Consider the following 23,410-nt stretch of genomic DNA (forward strand, 5'->3'; position numbering starts at 1 on the left):
ATCAATAGGGTTCCAGCTCCGGGTTGGGAAATACCTGAGGAGGGTGGGGTTTGGGGAGGGACTTTAATGGGGTATAATGCCATAGAATCCACCTTCCAAAGCGGCCATTTTCTCCACGTGAACTGATCTCTATCGGCTGGAGACCAGTTGTAATCCCAGAAGATCTCCAGTTACTACCTGGAGGTTGGCAACCCTACCTATCAAGTAGTAAATTGCCTGATTCAATGTGGTATACTCTTCTCTGTGATATCAAAGCAGCCAGAGAAGGAGTGATGGCTTGGTCTTGCATGATGCTCTCTGATCTCTAAACAGGTTTTCCAAGCCTTGGACCAAACAGTCAGCAAACGTGATTAACCCAGACCTGTTATGACATCAGAGCAGATCCACCAATGGGCTCAAGAGAGGCAGGGCAAGCAGCGAGGACACAGGCAGAGAGGAAATAGCTGATGTGAGGACTGAAGTTATATAATATTCATGGCTATCTCTCTCTCTTTTTGTTTTGTTACTAGAAGTTCTACCTAGTTCTATATACATAGTATAACTTTTGGAATATTTCCTGTGAATCTGGCTATCTAAAAATGCTTTGCTGGGACTGGTAATTCATACAACTTGTTCTACATTGGGATATTATGAGTTGTAGCTGGATTACAAACAAAAAGGGGGCAGTTAATGAGATTGCCCTTGAGCCAGGTGCCTGAGCAATGACCTATTCCAATGAAACTGTTCCATGCTGATGCATCTGTTGAAATCATTCCCAAAGGTTACATTTCTGTCCTGGTCCTGGGGAGAAAAAAAATGAAATAGAGCAATGGAAGCTTTGAAAGACACCTGCGAATCCTGGAACATTTGTACCAGGACAAGACAGTGCTAAGTTTTGAAGGCCACCTTGGAGCATAAGCTGATGAGATAATATATGTATCATGTTAGAAACTGCTGGAATACGTGATAGTATGTTCTGTGACATCCTGCATGTCCCTTTCCCGTTTGATTGTGCCTCTATATAATGGTGTGTAAAAAAAACTTTAAAAAGTTAGGTTGCTACTTAACCTAAGGAATTTAACCACATGTGGGATTCAAGAAGAATATAGATCAGGAAACATTATATACATTGAGAGCTTCTTTTAAATTGCTCTTTTGTTTTCATTCTTGTGCCTGTAGAGTAGGGCAGAAAAACAGGAGACACAGAGAGAGATGGGTGTGAAACGGGTCACATATTATATGAGAGCTTTCAATTATTTGGCATAAAGAAGGCAGACAGCAGCTGTTGCTGACTACCTCGATTCTAACAGGACACACCACCCATCCTGATTGCTGGTTATCCACCCATCCTGACTGCTAGACAACCCTGGAAGGAGGAGTGGCTTTTGCCTAGAGATTAAGCTCATTCCCACAACCCTTAGCCTCCTCCTCAACTTGGGGGAAGGGATGCAGCTAATGACCCATCCTAGCAGTGGGTGGGCCAGCTGCCTTGCCTTGAAAGTGGTTGGGGTCATCTGCCAATGTACCTGCCCAATGCTAAACGGTCCTGCTGTGACAGTAAATAAGGAACCAACCATAATTAGCAATGCTGCAATAAACTTCCAGTTGCTTGTGATGAGGAAGCCAAAAGCCCATAGCTAGGGTTGCCAGCTCCGGGTTGGGAAATACCTGGAGATTTTGGGGGTAGAGCTTGAGGAAGGTGGGGCTTGGAGAGCGGAGGGACTTCAGTGCCATAGAGTCCAATTGCCAAAGCAGCCATTTTCTCCAGGGGAAGTGATCTCTGCTGCCTGGAAATCAGTTGTAATAGTGGGAGATCTCCATCCACCATCTGAAGGTTGGCAACCCTACCCATAGCATCTATAGGTGCCATATTGAGGAAACCTCTGGTATTGCTGAAAGTAGTCATTTCTGTAAAGGGGATGGTCATTGCGTTGTTCTCTGGGAATGAGCTGTTTTGTAATGGACTCCTACTGGGTGGTAACAACAGTCTAAGGATCCAAAAGCAGGGCAGTAAGAACCATGGAATGGGAGGGGCAGAAAGTTCAGTGCTCTCTTGCTTATTATTTGTTTCGAGTGGCCAAGCACTTATCTAGAAACTAACCTGGTATCAGACTTGCATCAAGTACTAAGGAAGGGAACCTGTAATTTTTTTTAATCACATCCTTTCTCTAGGTCACAGTCTCACAGTCTAACCTCCATACCACACAACTTCCCTTTCTGATAATGACACCACGTCCACTATGCTATTGCCCTCTTAAGATACAACACACTTTAGTGACATGTTAACAAAGAGGCTAAAGCAAAATACTGACCCTCAGGTGATTATTCCCAACCAACTGATCTTTGATACCAAAAGAAAATAAGTTTTGTTGTTGAGCTCCTGTCACAACCTAAGAGCAACCTCTATTGAAGAGAGTTCAAAACACACACGCAGATCTAGAGGACCAGTAACCCCTAGAGAACACACTGAAATTGTGACTCTACAGAGCCATCTAAGTGCAGTTGCAGAAAGCATATCCTGCCAGATCTCAAACCTATTAAAACTGAGTAGGAAAAAGTCCTTCCCCTTCATTTCCTTGGTTATCCTAAATGATGGTGCGGGCACAGGATACCGGGTGCAACTTGGAGAAGTATTTGGAAACTTCAGCTGGTACAGAATGTTGCAGCCAGGATGTTGACCAGAGTGGGTTGGAGGGACCTTATCACTCCAATTTTGGCCCATCTACACTGGCTTCCAATTTGCTTCTGGATACAATTCAAGGTGCTGGTGTTGACCTTCAGAGCCATATATGGTTTGGAACCAACATACCTGAAGGACTGCCTACTCCCTTATGAACCTGGCCCAACCACTTTGGTAATCTTTGGACACCCTGCTTTGGGCACCCCCACCTTATTAGGCACCAATTTCGGAGTAGCGAACACCCAGAAGCTAGAGATAGAATCCAACACAATCTGAACACACTGGAAAAGTGGGCAGATCTGAACGAGACACAGGGGGTTACCGCACTTTGTATTCCCAGCGATGTATTAAGAGTTTGAAAATGTTATAAAAAAACATCACTTTAAAAGGGTTTTTGGATACCACAGTTTATAAATGGTTGGAAGACGTCTTCACAGCTAAAGGGGCCAAACAAAGTGCGAACAGTATTTTTTATAACGTTTTCAAATTCTTAATACATCGCTGGGAATACATAGAAAGTGCGAACAGTATTTTTTATAACATTTTCAAACTCTTAATACATCGCTGGGAATACAAATGCAGTAATCCCCACAAATTGACATCTGGGAAAAAAAAATGAGAAGCATGCATACTGGATGGGGGATACACTTCTGGGTAGCAGGGTGTGAACAAGATCTTGTGGTACAGGTGGACTGTAAGCTAAATATGAGCAGTCAGTGTTCTGCAGTGGCAAAAAAGGTTAATGTGGCCTTGGGGTGTATCAACAGAGTGTCCAGATCGCAAGATGACATAGTCCTGCTGTACACCGCATTCGTCAGGACACACCTGGAATACTGTGTGCAGCTCTGGAGGCCTCACTTAAAAAAACACATGGACAGAATGGAGCGGGTGCAGAGGAGAGCAACGAGGATGATCAGGGGCCTGGAGACCAAGGCCTATGAGGAAAGACTGAGGGACTTGGGAATGTTCAATCTGGAGGAGACTGAGGGGGGACATGATTGCTCTCTTTAAGTATTTGAAAGGCTGTCACTTAAGAGGAAGGCAGGGAGCTGTTGCTGTTGGCAGCAGAAGATCGGACTCAAAATAATGGATATAAATTACAGGCAGAAAGATACTGAATGGATATCAGGGAATTTTTTATATAATTAAGAGTTGTTCAGTTGTAAAATGGGCTGCTTAGGGAGGTGTGAGCTCCCCCTCACTGGTAGTCTTCAAGCAGCAGCTGGATGAACACTTGTCAAGGATGCTTTAGGCTGGGCTAGATGTTGGGGGTTGGACTAGATGGCCTGTATGGCCCCTTCCAACTCTATGACTCTGTTTTCCTATTGCCTTCTTTCTAGTATAAACTGTGAAGGAGTTAGGAGAAAGGAATAAATCAGATGAAGATGCGGGGAAAGGTTGATTTTCCCCTCCCCTTCACAGCAATGGACTCTACAGTCACAACTTTCAACACCCAACTGTAAGAAAGCCTGCTCAGTTTTCTATTAGCCACAACAGCCTGCATGGAACCTGACACATCATCCGCTTGCAAACATGTTGCCTTTTGGTCTAGCTGACCCTACTCGTTTTAGCTTGCAACCCTGTTAAATATAGCTTCTGCTTGTCCAGACTACATTACTGCGCAATGTATGGTTTAAACACAGCAGTTTATTGTAGCATAAGCAGAACCTAACAAGACAAAGGTACAACTCTGATCACATGGGGAGAAAGGGTAGTGTGAAGAGGGAATTGGAAAAAAAAAAACATTCCTCTAACTCTGCTTTCTTTGCAGTTCTTAGGATCAAAGCCAATATGGTTAAGATAACTTAAGGTAACAAAAGGCTCAATGATTATTTTAACACATTACAGCGATAAACACACACTGGATTAATGGAGATTATTAACAAATTTGCTTATGATTCCACAATATGGCAACAGCAGGAGTTCAATATTGCTGATGTTGTGATTTACACAACAAAATGAATTGTATCAGAAAATAGGAGCCTGAAACAGTTAAGTTCCTTCTACGCAGTAACAAATTACCACACAGGATACAAAATATGATGTTGCATGGAAACGTCCTTTCTTATCCAATTGCAAATCTTAAATTCTCACTCAAGAACTTTGTGTTGGTTGCATGACCATGTTCAAATATTTGTGTAGGTCTTTTCTTAATGAGCTAGATCTCTCAGCTGTAGCTTAACTGATTTATACACAAAGCGCACATTTAGGACTCTATCCGGTGATTAAACACAGGAATTTCCTCCAGGCTATAATCCTACATTTACCAAATGTGCAATAATCAGAATGTTAACCACAGATTATTTCTGTTGGATAGGTATATCAACCAATGCAGAAGTTTGTTTTGTTTCATATACATTAGTGCTTTATGAAAAAATATTTTTCTCAGGGTTGCTAACATGACTTCTCCACATCTCCTATTCTTCATCATTGTTAAGCAATGAAACTACTTTGAGCAAGAGAACTAAACTGGCCTTTGGGCACACATGAAGCTTTGATTCATACATGCTTGAAACTGACACTAGAGAAACTGGATATACAGCAACATTAATTGCTCTTGTAAACCCTGGGCAGCAGCCAAAAAGAGAAAAGATAGCACCGAGTAACATATTTCAGGTTTGAATATTGCCAGAGGAATACAAGAGCAGCACTATATGAACGCTTTCTTAGGATACAAGAGAGGGAACTACACTCGCCTGAATTCCTTGGAGGAAGTGCACAAGAAAAATGTAATTAATAAGAAAAACCCAGACAGTTGGTCACTAGCTACATTCTCATAATACTTTTTTAGACTACCATTGTTGATCTGTTCCAGCAATAAATGAAACCAACATTGATTCTTTTGAATGGCATGACAGAAAAATCAAGGTTGAGACTTTAGCAAAATCAAATATCCTTCCCAAGGTGTTTTTTTTTTTAGGGGTGGGGGCAATATTAAGGCAATAGTATACTATGACATTTCTTAACAGGGAAGACTACAGCGGGAGGATGAAATGGTTGAAAATTGCATCCCCTGCCCTCTCCAAGCAGAAAAGGAGGTTAGTATCCAAGCCTGTGTATTTTATAATCAGGTAGCTTTGGGATGACAATTTTGAATGGGTAGGACAATTGAAGATTCCCAATTTCAATAAAATTAGGCAATCCCCCAACAACACAGGAAAGGGGTACAGAACATTGAGTCATTTGGGACAAGAAAGCTATCATGTCAAATTTGTTTGAAACCAGCTCCCCAAGCGGCAGATTTGCATCAACTGTCTTTAAAGTAATGTGGGAATCACTTTCAGCTCTGCTGACTAGAGAATAAAAGCGCTCCTTTATTAGGAGCAAAGTTCACAACGCAGCAGGTTTTCAAATTATATAGAATCTTCCTCAGGCTGAATATTCAAAAAGATATTTGAAGGGAAGATCATAACTGTGAGAAGGACCACATTAAGCCTTTAATGTTAGTTTCAGTCCTCATAATAATGAAGAAAGTTCTTGCAAATTATGTCGAGAACATGCCTTATGCAAACTCATGTACACAGAAGAATGCTTTGAGAGAGAAGCTAATGGAGAATTTCTAGCACCTATCCAACTCAAGTCTCAAATGAGAACTCGCAAAGTAAAATGCAAGCATTTAAAAATGCACTTTTAGTAGTTGTAACACAATACCCAATCTGGCTTGTAGACAACAGTCTTACTGATTATTTGAGAGCTTTGGCCTGTGTGGTTTGGGGGGGGGGGTCATTATTTCTTGCAGCCCATCATCATGTCCTCCGATAGCACTGTAAGGAGTGTTGGGGATTGTTTCTTCTGAGATAATTTTTTAATTTTTCTTTACTTTCTGATTATTTTTGAATACTACTTAAATCAGTACCATAATATCAAAAAGTTCAGAAAAGCAATTATCCCCGAACACAGATTTTATTTTAATATTAAGAGTGTTGAACTAGAACTTGGGAACCAGATTCAAATGCCCTCTTAGCTATGTGGCCCAACGTTGTGCTTATCATTTTCATTCAACTTAACCTGCCTCATAGGGTTGTTGTGAAGACAAAATGGAGAGAACCATGTATGCTATCTGGAGAAAGGTAGGTTTAAAAAAATGTGATTGAATTATTCACTGGATCATGACTACAAACTAAGCAGATGCAATTCAGATGTTGCACAGTGTTGTTAAAACTGAGAACAGAATCTGCTGTCTAATTTGCACCAATGGAAAGAAATCCATTATTAGTATGCAATGGTCATTAAAAATTTGCTGGTTTAAAGATGGCAGTAAATTCACTTCAAGGTATCTCTGGAGGTATTTTTCCAAAACTGCTTCTGCAAGCATGCTTATTGCTATCATACACTGAAATTTTGTCACATCACTGAAATGTCATAATTCAACATTGGGCAATGAGAAAGGACAAAGATTTCCAAAAACTCTGTTTTATTTGTACAGAGTAAAATACATCAGATAGTGAGCATTTCATTTGTAACCCCCATAATCTAGAGCCATTAACCAAGTTCGTTTTCACCAAACATTCTGGCCTGAAGTCACGGAATTAGGAATTCTAAATAGAGCTAATCTCTCTCTGCTAGAGCGACAAGGTGTGTATCAATCTCTGCTTCTGTAAGGATCCTAAAAGAAGGGGAAACACAAATGAAAAGTTTACACCTCAACTCAAGTATCTGCACAATTAGGAAATCCACTTAACTTTGAACAAAGATGCCTCTTGTCACTGAGAATCATACCAGAAGGGATGCGAGACACACCCCAGTTTGGAGAAGGGGCAGCATTACCATCAAACACAAAATCTGGCCTGCTACCAAGGGCAGCCAAAATTTCAGATCCCTATTTCAGAGCAATGACCAGCTCCTTGCTTCTGTATGTAGCAGACATGTCCCACTCTAATAAAACCACAACTCTCAACCTAACTTGTGATTAAAACCACTGTGAACATAAGAAGTTGCCTTATACATTTGTCTGCCACCTAGCTCAGTGTTGCCTATAACACCTGAAGTGGCTTTCCATGCTCTCTGATCTTTTCCAAAAGCTTGCTAACCTGTAAGCACTTTATTAGAGATGCCAGAGATTGAATCTGAGACCTTACACTACAGGATATGTGCTCGCTCCTTCCTATATGGGTTACAGAGAGGATCTGAGGGTTACTGAAGACCTCATGCTGAAGGTCACAGGTTCAGTCTAGATATCCTGGTAAAGGATCTAGGGTAACAGATGCCAGGGAAAAGCTTTTTCCTATTACCAGACCTTGGAGAAGAAAACACTGAGCTAGACACACCAATGGTGTGACTCCCAAGACAGCTCTATCTGTTCGTACATTCGTTCAAGCCACAGCCCATTCACACCATCAAGCTAGAAGCTTTTAGGGAGCCTCGGCAATATGTATCAATTTTAAAAATTGGCATAGTGTGATAAGTAGCCCTGCCTACTTTGATGTGGCCATTTTCACCTCCTCTAGTAACTCCCTCTACCCCACCATCAGAACAGTTAGTAATTACATGCAAAAGTACACAATAGCACCAGAGAGTGGGAAAACACCACTGGGTGGATCAAACCACTTTTTTCAGTTGAATCCCACTCAATTCCCCTCCCTTCTACTGCCCGCCCCCGTCCCACATAGCTTTCATGCATGCAGGCCCCATCATCACCAGAAAAAGCCTTCTTGGGTAGTCAAAAGAAACCCCTCCTTCCTTTTCCACCAGCAGAGAACTGATTAGATCCAACCAGCTGAAACCGTCTGAACTATTTCTAGAAAAGGCAGGAATCAAAGTGCGCTCCAGGAACTATTTACCTGAATTTAGGATTTTCAACTGTGACAACTCCTACTTCTATTTCAGAAGGTTTGAAGTCAATGGACAATACAGTAGAGAGGCAAGTTATAGCTGTCTGGAAATAAAAGTATACAGGAAAAAAGGTTAGAACATATAAAGTCATATTTAATGTGAAGATACTTTCCAACTTTACTTTTCTTTCCATTTTACATTAATCCAGTCCCTGTGATTTTTAACATTATATTTTGTTCATCATCATTAAGAACATAAGAACATAAGAAAGGCCCTGCTGGATCAGACCAAGGCCCATCAAGTCCAGCAGTCTGTTCACAGTGGCCAACCAGGTGCCTTTAGGAAGCCACAAACAAGACGACTGCAGCAGCACCAACCTGCCTGTGTTCCACCGCACCCAAAATAATAGGCATGCTCCTCTGATACTAGAGAGAACAGGTATGCAGTATGACCAGTATCCATTCTAACTAATAGCCATGAATACCCCTCTCCTCCATGAATATGTCCACTCCCCTTTTAAAGCCCTCCAAGCTGGCAGCCATCACCACATCCTGGGGCAGGGAGTTCCACAATTTAACTATGCGTTGTGTGAAAAAATATTTCCTTTTATCTGTTTTGAATCTCTCGCCCTCCAGCTTTAGCAGATGACCCCGTGTTCTAATATTATGGGAGAGGGAGAAAAACTCCCTGTCCACTCTCTCCAAACCATGAATAATTTTATAGACCTCTATTACGTCTCCCCTTGGCCGCCTTCTTTCCAAGCTAAACAGCCCTAAGAGTCCTAACCGCTCCCCATAGGACAGTTGCTCTAGTCCCTTAATCATTTTGGTTGCTCTTTTCTGCACCTTCTCAAGCTCTGTAATATCCTTTTTTAGTTGTGGTGACCAGAACTGTACACAGTATTCCAAGTGTGGTCTCACCATAGATTTGTACAAGGGCAGTATGATATCAGCAGTTTTGTTCTCTATTCCTCTTCTAATTATGGCCAGCATGGAATTTGCCTTTTTTACAGCAGCCACACACTGGGTTGACATCTTCATTGAGCTATCCACTACCACCCCAAGATCCCTTTCTTGGTCTGTCGCTGCCAGCACAGATCCCTAAATCATTGATTTAGGTTCCCATTTTAACCCAACCCAAGTTATAATAGAAACAGGAAAATTTCTTCCTCTTGTTCACCTTTACACTTATCCTGCTATTGAATCACCATCTACAAAATGGGAGATTGTTGTCTGCCCACTCTGTGTCAAGAATTGTTCAGGGCTCTATTAATAGATTAAAAAGGGCTTCCCAAAAGTATTACCTCTCATTCCAACATTCCCCTCTATTATAACAACAGGAGCACAAATATAGACTAATTATTTTCCTCAAACAAATTGTAACAGATTAATCCTAACCACTAGGACTGATTTTGATGAGTTTAGCCAATCATATGAATACAATCACATCTATGATTAAAAACATCTAGATTATTCAAGCATATGCAAGCTGTAACATAGCCCAACAAGAGCTGACTGTAGTTTTGCAGATACAGCAAGATTCCATTGGAAGTCTTTGTAACTATCCCATACAATTAAAAAAACAGGATTTGTAAAGCCAATTTTACATGTTCAACACCAGCAGAAACAAATTCCAATAATAAATTATAGGTGGTTTTTTTTTTTAAGGAGATGGAGAAACATTCCTACAAGGCACTGGATGTTGACACTCAGCTTTGGCAATACAGAACGCAAGATGCTATTGACAAGTACGAACAAGACTAAAGCTCGCCATCCCACCAGCATTGCCCAGGAGCACCAAAATATATGTGAAACTGGGGTAAGACTTAAGTCTTAATTATTTTGGTGTGAATTTGCAGAGATATAGGGGATAACTGCAGATTAATTTTATCTGATTCTGTTGTCAAGTCTTCTCAAGTATCATAGAAATGAAGCCAAGAACATCTGGCAATCACTTCAGGTGGTAATGGGAGAGAAACATGATCAAAATGAAACCACCTGAACAATAAATTTTAAAAACTTTATTTTACACCTTTATAAAGAAACCACATAGTCTTTCACTTAATAAGGATAATATTCCTACCTGTAAGGGCTGGGGGAAGGACACCCCCCAAAAGCAAGACGAGATCAGAAAAGGAGAAGTGGGCTATACTGGGTGTTATATTTCAAGGAAACTGAGTTACAGTTACTTGCAGTGCCATCCTATGCAGAGTTACATTCTTAAGACCACAAACCTCAATGGACTTAGAAGCGTGTAACTCTGCTTAGGATTGCACTATCAGTTTCTTTGAGGCTGTACCTCACTCACACACTGTTCAATACACATGTGTATTGAACAGTGTGTCACACATGTGAAACAGCTGTGATGCTATGTAGAACTGTGAAGACCCACAGAAAAACCTGAAAACTGGGGGGTGAGGGAGAGAACAAACTTTTCCCCATTCCACCCAAGAATTTTAAATGAAAGCTTGGGTGGGTTATAGGAAAAAACCCTCCTTATTAAATGATCTTTCAGATAATTAAAAGAATGTAGAGAGCAAACAACTGGAAACCTCTTAAGACACAAAACTCAAAGCTAATGACTTGGATTCCACTGAAAGTCTCTATTGACAGGGGGATTTCCATCACCAAAGCCTGACTTCTCCATCTCTGCCCTCTCTTTGCAGCCCAAAATGCTGCTTCTGGGAGCCAAGTTATCCCCGCCCCGGAAACAGCATGAGGTCAGAAGTCTGGCACAGAAGGGGGGAAATCAGCAAAAAAAAAAACCTACCAAGCACACAGAGAAATGATCAGTAACTGTAGCAGCAGCACTGTGTATGACTGAATTATTAAACAAAACTGTTAGGACTCTGTTGGAAAAGTGATTTCAGACACTGCAGAAAATAGAACGTCTTCAGGTATTTGTGAAAGACTGTAAAAATGATGGTGAGACCTTTACACACAGCCTCTGTCTCCTTACAAAGTGAAAGAAACTAATGCATTTTTAAAATTATGTATATAAAAACCAGAGCAAATCAGCCCATGAAAAGATGAGAAGCTTGCTTTTATTCTTGTAAACCTTCGGAGTCTGAAATTGAAGATGTTCTAAGTCCAAGGTCAGTATAAACAGATCTGGAGCATTGGAAAAGAACTGCAAACCCTGCCCTCCCCCCACAGCTTTCTTTTCAATCTCCATTTTAGAAGTAACCAGCTTGCCACAATTTCCAAACCAGCAAGTAGGAATAGTACTTTCCCTCCAAACCAAAACCAGACACCTCCTGGTTTGGAAAGAAAGAGCTAACCAGAGTTTGCTGATTTGGATGTCACAGTAAAATATGGCTAGGACTAAAACTACAATGTACAACTGTGGAAAAGGAAGCAACAGGGGAAGGAGGAGCTTATGTGATATCCTTAGCTCATTTTTGACTCTCCAAATTATGGCTTGACGATTAGCTGAACTGATTTATAAAATAAACTTCAGCTATGCTATTACTTCTAAGGATATGCATTTTTACAGAGATAGCACAGGATAGGTCTTATTAACAAGGATAGCCTTGTCTACTGTCTACAGTAACCACAGAACTCTAAGCATCATTACTCAGAAAAAAGTCTGAATCAGTTATTCCCAGGTAAAAATTAACTATTCCACAATTTTCTTCTACAATTGACTATCCAGCAGCCACCCACATTATACAGGTCAACATATGAGAATCTCAGAAGCCACTTATAATGTGGAATGACTGCTCTCTTACAATATAATGTCTTATTGAGAATATGCAATCCCTTAGGCACACCTCTCTTTGAATCCAGGGCCTTATAATGGATGTATTGTTTCCCTACGCCATGCCACAAAGTGCTTTTTTACTCAACAATCCTGTGAACAAAGTTTAGTAAAGTCACTCTTTTTTAAACCTAAACCATATATTGAGATTTACAATTCAGCAGGGATATGAACCTGGCTCTCTCAGTCACAGACTCAAGCATCTTCCTAAAGAACTGCTGCATAACTCGAATTCACTTAAATCCATGTTATCCATCTTGCCAAAGAAGGCACGTGCATGTCGATTCTTACCCCTCATAGCGAAAAATGCACAAACAGCATATTCTATATCAATCAGATTACTAATTTCCAGGTCAAGGCTAGCTTAACCATGATTTAGTAATACTGGACCAGATCCAGCAATCTCCCAGCAGAAGGTGTTGATGAATGCAGATCTTTCATGTTTTATCCTTCCCCCAGTAGTCTCTTCTGACTCTGGGAAAGCTGATTCTTGATGTTGTGACATTTGCATGGAGTCACAGCCACATGGATAAGTGGGCTGCAGTGAGAAGGCAGAGGGGGAAACCTCCTTTCCTGAGTCTTTGATCAGTGGAGCTGCCTCTGATGGAAGAGGCAGGAGAGTACAATTTCAACCCCTTTCCCACTGCTGCCCACTGTCTTGTGTGGCTATTATTCCATGCAGGTCTTGTAAGCCCAGCAATCAACTTTCCTGGGGTTGAAAGGGAGTGCGCTGGGGGAAGAAAAACGTGAGGAAGAACTGTAATCTTTCCATGAAGATCCTTGCTTGAATGGATGACAGGATCCAAAACACTGCTTGCCCAGTGAGCCAGTTACAGAGTCACAACAACTGTTTTATGATTTCAGCATGTCGGCATCTTTGCATACTACAGCAGCAGCAGCCCATAAACTTTTCACAAGGACCAACATGTGCTAGGCATCTGCTTGCACGTTCAATTCTTTTTAATGGAGTCTACTTATGGTAAAGCAAAATTGCAGTAACATGCTACATAAACACAGGATGGCAGTCAGAAGTCAGTGCAGGAGGATTCTCAAACTTTTATGCAACAAACAATACTTCAAAGCCTCTGATGTGACACACAATACGTAAAAGCCTCTGATCAACAAACACTGCAAACAAAAGTCACATCAGCCAAGTACACATACGCATTAAGGAAAGGGAAACCCTACAGTGTGATAACAAGCACACTAAAGAGGAAGAAGGGAAAGCTGATGTTGTTACCATTACCACAGCTTTTGTAAAAAGGATTATTAAGAACAGATGACAGATAAATTGGCATAGTGCCAGTACTGAGTAGACCTTACGGTAGAACTGCAGATCCACCAGTTTGGCAAGTCCTTCTTCCCCAAATTCAGGCACATTATGAATTAACCATCTAGATATTTTGTGTCCAGGAAGATGTTCAGGGAAGGTGAGCAAGAGGAAGAAAGGGCTACTTTCTAGGACTGAGCAAATACAAACATTTTTCATAGTAACCCTGAACGTCTTCTACAGCAGATTAAGAACTTTTAACAGGCGTAGCCCCACTGTGTTCAAGTGTATGTAAAATTGTGGCCCAAGTCAGATATGCTTCTGTTGACTTACCTCCACTGTCTGTTCAAATGTCCAGTCCAATTTTTTCTTCACTTTCTTCTCCAAAAAGCTGGTGGATTCTGTCTGTTTGACTCCTGCAGCTGTAGCCTTAAACCCGCAGTAGTATCCTGCTGGATCACACTTGTACACCTGAGGGTTGTTCTCTTCATCGATGCCAATCAAAATCATGCCTTTGACAAAGAACAACAGTGGGGTTTTTTTCTCAAAGAAATTGCAATCAAACATTTCAGATTATTGTCGAAGGCTTTCACGGTCAGAGTTCATGTAGGTTATCCGGGCTGTGTGACCATAGTCTTGGTATTTTCTTTCCAGCTGCTGGTGAAACGTCAGGAAAGAAAATACCAAGACCACGGTCGCACAGCCCGGATAACCTACAAGAACATTTCAGATGTTTAGGGAATACTCATTTTTACACCATATACTTTTACCTTCCTGGAGGTGGGGGCAGAATTGATCCTACAAAGTGTTTTGCATATTTTCCATTATTGCTATCAAACATCAGATCAGATCAGATCGGGGCCCTTGGCCAGATAAAACAAGATACATGGACTAAAATGGTCTTACCGACAAAAGTTTACAGTCCGAGTCTTAAGTCACTTAAAAAAATAAAAAAAATAAAATAAATAACATCCGAGTTACATCTGCCATTTGGACTAAGAGACTACTCTGTGGCAACGAATTGTCATTGAAGCCATACAAAATTTTGCTACCTGAGAGGTGATTGAGGGATTATCTCCTTGTAGGAGCTTTTCTATCTTTTCTCTTTCCCTGTTGGGTCCCATTCTCAGTATGAGGGGCTTAATAAACTTAGAACGGGGTATAATGTAATAGTTACAGTTCAGGAGAACATGTTTAGTGGTTTCTAAATCCCCGGATTTGCAGGGGCATAGTCTCTCTGCCCTGGGTAGCTTCTTGAATTTCCCCTCTAACATAGCAGAGGATAAGGCTGCACACCTAGCCACGGTAAAAGCCCTCCACTATCAAACATCAGGGGAAGGGGAGTCCATGTATTTTGTTTTATCTGGCCAAGGGCCGTAAATAAACAATCCATCTATCTATCCATCTATCCAGCCATCTATCAAGGGAAGGGCAAAAGCCATCATTGTCAGCACAATACAGACCATCTGACGATGTACTGTTGAGCATGCCCCCACCTGCCACCCCAGAATAGGCCATCTGCTTCTTAGGAAATGTTTGCTGATTTTTCTAGACCTCAATTCTACAATGTCAATTCTAAAAGCAAAACAATTCCCCATTTCAAAATAGTTTGTATAGTCCTTCCCCCCCCCAAAAAAAATCTGGATTTCTTAAAAAGCCAACATTTAGATTTAAAAGACAATGAAACCAAAAGAACATCTGAAAACAATGTCTAGTATTTAAACTTTATATAGATCTAAAGCAGATACTTTTTAGATCAATGGGACTTCCTTCTAAGAAATGATGCTTTTCTTCTATAGCACATCCTGCAAAGTTAAAAGCGGAAACCAGATTCTTGGAATACTTCTTTCCAATTCTCATATTATAGACCTACCTCCCAACAACGCACATAGGCCATTCTAAACAGGAGGTTTTCCTCATCATTCAATGCCCAAGAAGAAGCAGGCTTTAAGTCCAAGGCAGCACAGTTACATGCTTGCCCTGCTGTCCCCTCTTCCATTCACACATGGAGCACAGTGAAAGTCTTTTGAGCTTGGGAAGCCTTGAATCAAAAACTTCAATTCACTGTGATGACTGGCTGCAGGCACCCTGCCACTCTCACCGCGAAACCTGATTCACACCATCCCAAACCTAGAAGCTTTCACTCACATTTGGTGTGCCACAGGAGGAAGGAGGCAAGCACATGAGCACAGCAACAAGTTGTGCTGGTGCCAGCCACAGGCAAGCCTGAAGCAGCCCTTGCGATTTAAATGAGGCTTCTGTTGGAAGTATGGCCAGCAGCCCCCCTCTTCCCAAAGTTCTGAATGACTTTTAACTTATATTTCACTACTCACAGCAACCGAGAGGCCTCATTTCAGCATTCTGCGTGTAGACCTGAGAAATATCTGCAATCCTTTTACACAGCATATCCACCGGGATATCATAGCTGTACTTGTATTTCCAGTTTGCAGCTTCATAGCGGGCTCTCTGCACCTGGGACCTGCTGTCCGCTGACACCGAGAAAAGGAATTGAAGTCACTTCCATATTTTGTCCAACAAACACAATGTAAAAGAATTTCAATTAAACCTAAGTATAAAAGTGGGGAGACTGCAGAAGGAACATTACCATACCCATTACAATTCATGAATCTGTGTATTTAATATGTTTATATGCCACTCTTTCCTCCCAAAGAAACTCAGTGCAGTCTGTCTGGGGTTACCAGCTGATCTCTGATACAGGGACCAGCTTGAATCAGGCCAATTTAGCTTCAGAGACTGAAATACACCCCACACCTCAGGACCATCCCCTTGTTTGTCGCATTTTAAAATATGCAACCAATTGTTTAGGAATATGAAAACATTTTGTCACTTGTGCCATAAGTCGAAGTGACTTTAGTACCTGTCATGCCTGTCATTACGCAGCCAATATTTTCAGTTATTCTGAATAAGTGAGTTACTGTGCTAGAATCAAGTAGCTTGTCCTAAAAAAGGAAACAGAAAAATAATTTTAAATAGTGCAGAATTTGGAACCAATTCTAAGTTGTCTTCAATGGCAGCCCTGTTAACAGAATTTGTTTTCTTCATTATGTAAATACCAGCTATTCCAGTAACCAAAAATTGCCAATACCAGAAATCTATACGGTTGTAACCAGCAGAAGTTATCTGCTAGAGCTTTTGTGCAATCAGAAACATACTAATAAGACCATACCGCCAGCTTATTGTATCCCAACTGGCATTAATCTTCATGCAAGATATTGTGCTAGTAATTACTTGAGAAAAGGCATCGACGGGTATTCCAGTATATCTAGCCCTATTTACTTGCACAAGTGTAACTGAGCTGAGTTTGTATTACTACTCACACATCAAGGGTTCCAACCAATTTGGAGAACAAGAAAGGAGGGAGAGAACAATCCTAATGGAAGTTTGGGGAGATTTGCTCACTTCCTCTCCTTAGCACAGCCCCTGTGGATCCATGTTCCTATGGGAGACACTGGGAATCACTGAGACACTGGGAATCAATTTTCCTGGGGTTGGAAAGGACTACTGGTGGGGAGGGGATCTAGCTCAATGCTTTAAAAAGCTTCGGCATGCTTCCATCTGTGTTTCTCCAGCACTTACTCTTACGGGCACCAACAAAGTCTATTTATTTCCCACCCAAAAGCTCAGAGCACTGCAGGTAATTAACAATCAAGATTAACTGCAAGGGAGAAATTAGGTGTTCACATAACAGGTACTGCCAAGATACTGCTACTTACAGGTACTTTCTTCTGTGTGACAATAACTGCGCAGTCCTTCCCACGAACTGCTACTGATGTAAGGCCACCCTGGTTGATGGCTTTAAAGGCATACTCTAAATGGTACATTGAACACAGTTACTGATTTGGCAATAATGCTGTGGTAACAATAACATCTACAAACTCTCAGATGCAAACTATCACAAAGATGATTATTGGTGCATGTAGTAAACTTGAAGGACTTTTTTTTTATTCCCCTTTTTTCTTCCACACTTGTTTGTTTGAAACAGTGCCAGCATGAGGCATGTCATAATTTGCTTTCAACTGCTTACCCCACTTTTAACCATTGTGCCCCAATCATATATCTGTACCAAACAAAACAACCTGATGCAAAGGAGGTCAGAGATCCTGCAGCTCTAACAGTTGTGTAAAATAGCATATGGTGCAATTTCGGACGGAGACATTAGCAACTTTTGAGAGATAATAAGAACCTTCTTCTCCTTTGCATCTACTAGCATCAGCGTACCACCCAACAGAGACGGATCTGTTTCCGTTTCGCTTTTGAGATTGGCTCCCGCTGCACCTCACGTTGCCCGTGTTTTGCTTATAACGAAAGCATCCATACTTGCATCCATGGCACATTCTGGTTTTCCCCACAGTGATATATATTTGCTAGGCAGGAGATTGCGGGCTGTATCTTAGATGCGGCCTCTCTAGAAATAGAAGCGCCGCTGCCTCTTATCAACGCCACGTTATTCCCCACAACCACAGAAAAGCAGGCGCAGTTGTTCCTACTGTTGGGCATCCTTCCCTCTCTCCTCACTCATTACCGAGCACAGGGGCCCTGCACCATGACTGGGAGGTTCTTACCAGACACTCACCTACTTGGTAGAGGCGCCCCTCCGGCGAAAAGATAGTGATATGCCGGTCAAAGCCGGCACTGGAACCGCGGGACATGGTCACACAGAAAAATGGTGACAGAGAAAAGAACGGTCTCCAGACACGGTGTGTAGCGCCCACCACCACCAACCGAACTGGGGATAACGGAGAAATACTTCCGGGGCCACATGCCCTTCACGCAGGCGCAGTTGGCAACTATCTCCCTAAGAAGCGAGAGTCGCAGCTCGGTTTCCGGCTTCCTTCGCCCCTTAGTCATTGTATACAATGCGCAGGCGCAACAAGATCTCGCAAACCTGCGCGCTCTGCGTAGAGAAGCGGTTGCTTTTCGCGCATGCGCATCCCCAACGTTCTCTAGGTTCCGGAAGCCTGATGTCAAGTGCCTGCGTCAGTGTTATAAATGGAGCATGAGCGAATCGTGTGTTCTGCACAGCCTCAGAAACGTGGAGGCGGCGAAATAGAGACTATTATAATACTTTGTAAGATTAAGTTAATGCACAGATAAATCTGTTATTATTTCTGCTGTACAGCTACCAGGGCTACCTCTGTGGAATTTGTTTCATCAGCCAAAATGTCATCAGAGCATGCAGTCTCCTCTGTTTTGCCCCCTTCTTCTTTTTGCAAGGGCACTTTTTTTAGCAGCGACAAACAGAAATGTGACAGGCTCAGATCTCGCTGCTGTATCCTCATATTAGGAAAAACTCGTGTGCAAGATCTACAGGTACCAAAGATATAGGAGCAGTCAGAAAAGAGGGGGACAGCTATGCCTTTGCCCCTAGTGGTATGATTGACCAGAACCCCAACACTCAATAGCCTCTACTTGCCCTTCTCCCTCAGCTATTTTGGAATCGCACACCTGAGAAAGCAAGACTCCAGTTTGAGTGGGTGGGAGGAAATGATGGTTCCTTATCGAGCAGCATTTGCCTATGTGTGTGTGTTAAGTGCCGTCAAGTCGCTTCCGACTCATGGCGACCCTGTGAATGAAAGTCCTCCAAAATGTCCTATCTTTGACAGCCCTGCTCAGATCCTTCAAATTGAAGGCCGTGGCTTCCTTTATTGAGTCAATCCATCTCTTGTTGGGTTTTCCTCTTTTCCTGCTGCCCTCAACTTTTCCTAGCATGACTGTCTTTTCCAGTGACTCTTGTTGTCTCATGTGACCAAAATACGACAGCCTCAGTTTAGTCATTTTAGCTTCTAGGGTCAGTTCAGGCTTGATTTGATCTATAACCCACTGATTTGTTTTTTTGGCAGTCCACGGAATCAGTAACACTCTCCTTCAACACCACATTCAAAGGAATCTATTTTCTTCCTATCAGCTTTCTTCACTGTCCAGCTTTCACACCCATACATAGTAATAGGGAATACGATGGCATGAATTAATCTAGTCTTGGTGGCCAGTGACACATCCTTACACTTCAAAATCTTTTCTAGCTCCTTCATGGCTGCCCTTCCCAGTCTCATTCTCCTTCTGATTTTGCCTCTACTTGTATGTTGTTTTCCAGCACCATTTAGTACAGAGGTTCTCAACCTTTTTTGCTCCATTCCCCCCTTTCACCATTGTTCAGAATATAATTCCCCCCTTCACAAGATAGTCACAAACTTTATTGAATATCGCAGATTAAATTAAAAACAAACTACAATTTTACAGATTGCACATAATCTACAGGACATCACACTGCTGAATAGTGGTTCCATTCCCACCCCCAAATCCTAAAATCCCCCCCCGGGGGGGGATTCCCCCCTTGTTGAGAACCCATGATTTAGTATCTTGATTAGGTGAGTGATCACCCCAGTACCTTTCCTCTTTTTAGTAATGCTCCGATGTGACTGTTACTGCATTTAAAGCTTGGTTATTTTGCCTTCCAAGGAAGGAGGAAGCAGTTTGACAACTACAACATATGCTTCCTAAACCAGAAGTGCTTAGGAACTACACCTGGCCCTTGGCAGACACACACAAACCACAGACTGGGGTTTTCCCTGGCCCATCATCCCAGGCTCCTGTTGTCATTCACTTCATAACCAAAATGCTCTGCTGTGTTCTCATCTTTTTTCCTTCTACCACTAATCCCACATCTACTCTTTTAAAAGAATGCATCACAAACCACCAGTCCCCTCTGAAAGGGGAGCAGCCTTGTTAGGCCTTTTATGCAGGGACGTTTCCCCAGCAGTCACCCCACCAACTGCTTTGGGGCTTCCTTTTGATTATGCATGTGTTTTGCGACAGAGGTCACCTCGCTCTCCCCCCTTGTTTTGCCTGCATTTTCAAGATTCTGGCTAAAGCAGCATCTGGAAAATGCAGGCAAAACAAAGGGGGAGAGCAAGGCGACCACTGACAGTCACAAAACACTTGCATAATCAAAAGGAAGCCCCAAAGCAGTTGTTGGGGTGACTGCTGGGAAATGTCCCTGCATAAAAGGCCTTAGTTTGTTACAGCAAAAAATGAGTCGTCTTGTCAAAAGTTAAACACTAATTTATTATGCTGTAACTTGTGAGCCACAGCCACCTTTGTCCGATGCATGAAGTGTTACATCCCACATCACCTTTACTACACAAGCAGTAAACGCTGTTATGGCTGAACAGTAGCAGCAATATATACTGTTCTGGTCTAGGCACAAACAGTGGAAAGCTGCTATATATTTGAAATCTAATGAGTGAAACAGCCTTGAGACTGCAATCTTGTGCACATTTAACAGGGAATAAGCCCTGCTCAATTCACTGGACATTTTACTGTATTCACTGTTCGTTATTTGCTCCTGTAAGAAGAGATGCATGCTGAATAACAGAAGATTTGAAGAAACAGGATAGAAGTATTCATGAAACATCATTTACTCCCTTGTTACTTAGCACTATGATCTATCACTATGTCTGCCATTATGGTGAGTCAGGTGTGTGTGGAAAGAAGGATGTGTAAACTGCCAAGGCTATATCTATGTTCTGCTGGATATAGCTGGGGACACCTGCCCAATGCCCCCAGCGATCCTGGGGTGTTAAGCCTGGGGTGAGGATCAGGTTTAGCACCAACTGTGCTCTATCTTGCAGCCCATTCACTATGTTGTCCTATGGAAGAAAATGAAAGCTACTGAGGATGGAGCTAGCCCTTATCTGAATGTGCTGACCTCTTTGTCGGCATATTTGTTCTCACAGAGTTATGTTAGGCTGCATACAAATGTATCTACAAAAAAAGGATTGGTGTACCTTTTAATGCTGCGTAGTGAACTCAGCTTCCCTTAGTACTCAAATGACACCAACCCAACACACACACTCATTATGAATCAAGCAATGATTCTCTCCTTTTCCTCCCTGGATAGCCCCAGGCTAGCCTGATCTTGTCAAATCTTAGAAGCTAAGCAGGATCAACCCTGGAAAGTATTTGGATGGGAGACCTCCAAGGAATACCAGGGTGGTTAATGTGAAAGTAGGTAATGGCAAACTATCTCTGAATGTCTGTTGCCTTGAAAACCCCACCAGGGGTTGCCATAAGACAGATGTGACTTGACGGCAAAAGAAGGCCTTTAAAATTACTTTTTCCAAGTGTCACCCATGTTCGTCTGACTGATTATCAGATTGCTTTAAAAATAAATTGCCACATCTGTTTTTTAAACTTTTATTAGAAGCAATTTTAAAACTGTAGATTTAAAGGAAAACAGATCCAACATTTACATGTAACATACATTTTTTATTGGGTAGGGGGGGGGGAAAGAATAGTTACCAGTATATTATAGGGTTACCAGATTCCCCCTAGCCACTGGTGGGTAGGGTTGCCAGATCCTGGTGGGGAAATTCCTGGAGATTTGGGGGAAAAGCCTGGGGGGGGGACAGGGGCCTCAGTGGGGTACAATTTCATAGAGTCCACCCTCTAGTGCATCCATTTTCTGTAGGGGAACTGATCTCTGTAGTCTGAAGATGAGATATAATTCCCGGGGATCCCCAGTTCCACCTGGAGGCTGGCATCCCAAACTATGTACAAGCTTCTGATAATTTTCCATATGATGAACCATTTGTTTCCAAATAGCAATACTTTTTAAGGGGTTTCTTTTTAAGTAAGCTGTCAGTCTAATCATATAAAACATGTCACATAACTTTGTAATTGTCACAAATCAGTGCTGGGCATATAGGAAAAATGAGTGCCCTGTTATATAATAATAGCCATTGTGTTGGGAGACTGCAGTGGGGAGGAGAAATCACCCCCTTCTTCCCCTTCCATATGTGGACTTGCCATTTGTGCATGAGGCAGGAGGGAGAGGTTTTGCTCCAACCCCACTGCAGCCTCCTGATCTGCATGATTATTAGTCCACAAAGGTGCTGCAACCCCTGAAATAAACTTTCACAGGATCGGAAATGGCTGCCGGAGAAAGGGGGAAAGCTTGGAAGATCAATGACTGTCATTCCCTTCTGCTGACGGATCCTGCGATCCAACACAAAGATCTTTTGTACTAGAAACAGCCAGTGTGGTATAACAGTTGAAGTGTTAATCCAGGAGCCAGGTGATCTGCATTCAAATCTCCCTTCTGCCCTGAAGTTTGCTGGGTGACCTTGAGCCAATCACTATCTTTCATCTTAAACTAACTCCTAGGCTTGTCATAAGGACAAAATTAGGAAGGGAGAACTATGTATGCCGCCCTGAGCTCCTTGAAGGAAAGGTAGAATAAAAAATGTACTCAAGAGATGGAAAGTGAATTGCATAACAGATGTCCGGTGTCTGGCTTGGTTAAGATAATAGAACTACAACACATACAATGTCAGTTTAGAAAAATTGATCCTTTATTTCTGTTGAAGACAAAGCCATTTTGTTGGCACTTCATAAGAAGATCTTTCCAAAAGACTGTTGTCATAGGGAATATGCCACGTGCTACCTGCAGTCTGCACAATGGTATCGTAATTCAGTACGGGCTGCGGAGTACAAAGAGAAATGTTATGTAGTTTTTACCATATATAATAATGCAAATGCTGCATGTTTCCTAGAATACATTTTCCCTCTTTTCAAATATTAAAAAACATTATTTATTTTATTTAGAAAATTTTAAGGCCCCTTCTCCAGCTCTGCTCAACAATAGAATATTATCTCATTTGCTAAATGAATTAGTTACTAAGGGAATAAAACACCAAACTGATTATTTTGAGCTGGATGTCAGTCAATAAAACCTTATCCCATATTATCAACTCAACACTTTAAGGCTAGAAAAAAACCTTTAACTGTAAGGAGAAATGCATTTTTTCTTTGGAGGTTTGAACTGAGCAAAACCTTCAGCTTGAGTTTTAAAAATGTATTCGCTCTCTTACAGAGTACAGCCAGGAGGGGGGGGAGTCAATTGCTCTCCAATTGCACCCACCACAGCTGTA

General features: G+C 41.9%; 2 protein-coding genes across 2 annotated transcripts in view; both read right to left on the reverse strand.

Moving 5' to 3' along the window:
- Window positions 1-7,056: 7,056 nt before the first annotated feature.
- PSMA6 (proteasome 20S subunit alpha 6) lies at window positions 7,057-18,163 on the reverse strand. The gene is made up of 7 exons (XM_056850930.1): window positions 18,055-18,163; window positions 17,195-17,289; window positions 16,339-16,420; window positions 15,794-15,949; window positions 13,794-13,972; window positions 8,440-8,534; window positions 7,057-7,265 (listed from the first exon to the last, which is right to left on the reverse strand). The coding sequence occupies exons 1-7, from the start codon at window positions 18,128-18,130 to the stop codon at window positions 7,208-7,210; spliced, it is 741 nt and encodes a 246-aa protein (XP_056706908.1). The 5' UTR covers window positions 18,131-18,163; the 3' UTR covers window positions 7,057-7,207.
- A 4,653-nt stretch (window positions 18,164-22,816) lies between these two features.
- The window catches only part of PRORP (protein only RNase P catalytic subunit), a 48,975-nt gene continuing 48,381 nt past the window's right edge, over window positions 22,817-23,410 (reverse strand). Inside the window, exon 7 of the mRNA XM_056850928.1 lies at window positions 22,817-22,960. Within this exon, the coding sequence (XP_056706906.1) occupies window positions 22,832-22,960 (129 nt within the window). The 3' untranslated portion in view covers window positions 22,817-22,831. The remainder of the gene's footprint in view (window positions 22,961-23,410) is intronic.

The sequence above is a fragment of the Euleptes europaea genome, chromosome 6 (assembly GCF_029931775.1).
Source record: "Euleptes europaea isolate rEulEur1 chromosome 6, rEulEur1.hap1, whole genome shotgun sequence".
Classification (NCBI taxonomy): Eukaryota; Metazoa; Chordata; class Lepidosauria; order Squamata; family Sphaerodactylidae; genus Euleptes; species Euleptes europaea.

Bases quoted from the DNA above. Each gene is read 5' to 3' on its own strand.
- PSMA6 (XM_056850930.1), bottom strand. From the start codon at position 18,130: ATGTCCCGCGGTTCCAGTGCCGGCTTTGACCGGCATATCACTATCTTT. The intron at 13,973-15,793 runs GTGAGTAGTGAA...TCTTTGTCAAAG, and splicing joins AATGAGGCCTCTCGGTTGCT to GCATGATTTTGATTGGCATC. The intron at 7,266-8,439 runs GTAAATAGTTCC...CCCTTCTTTTAG, and splicing joins GTTGAAAATCCTAAATTCAG to GATCCTTACAGAAGCAGAGA.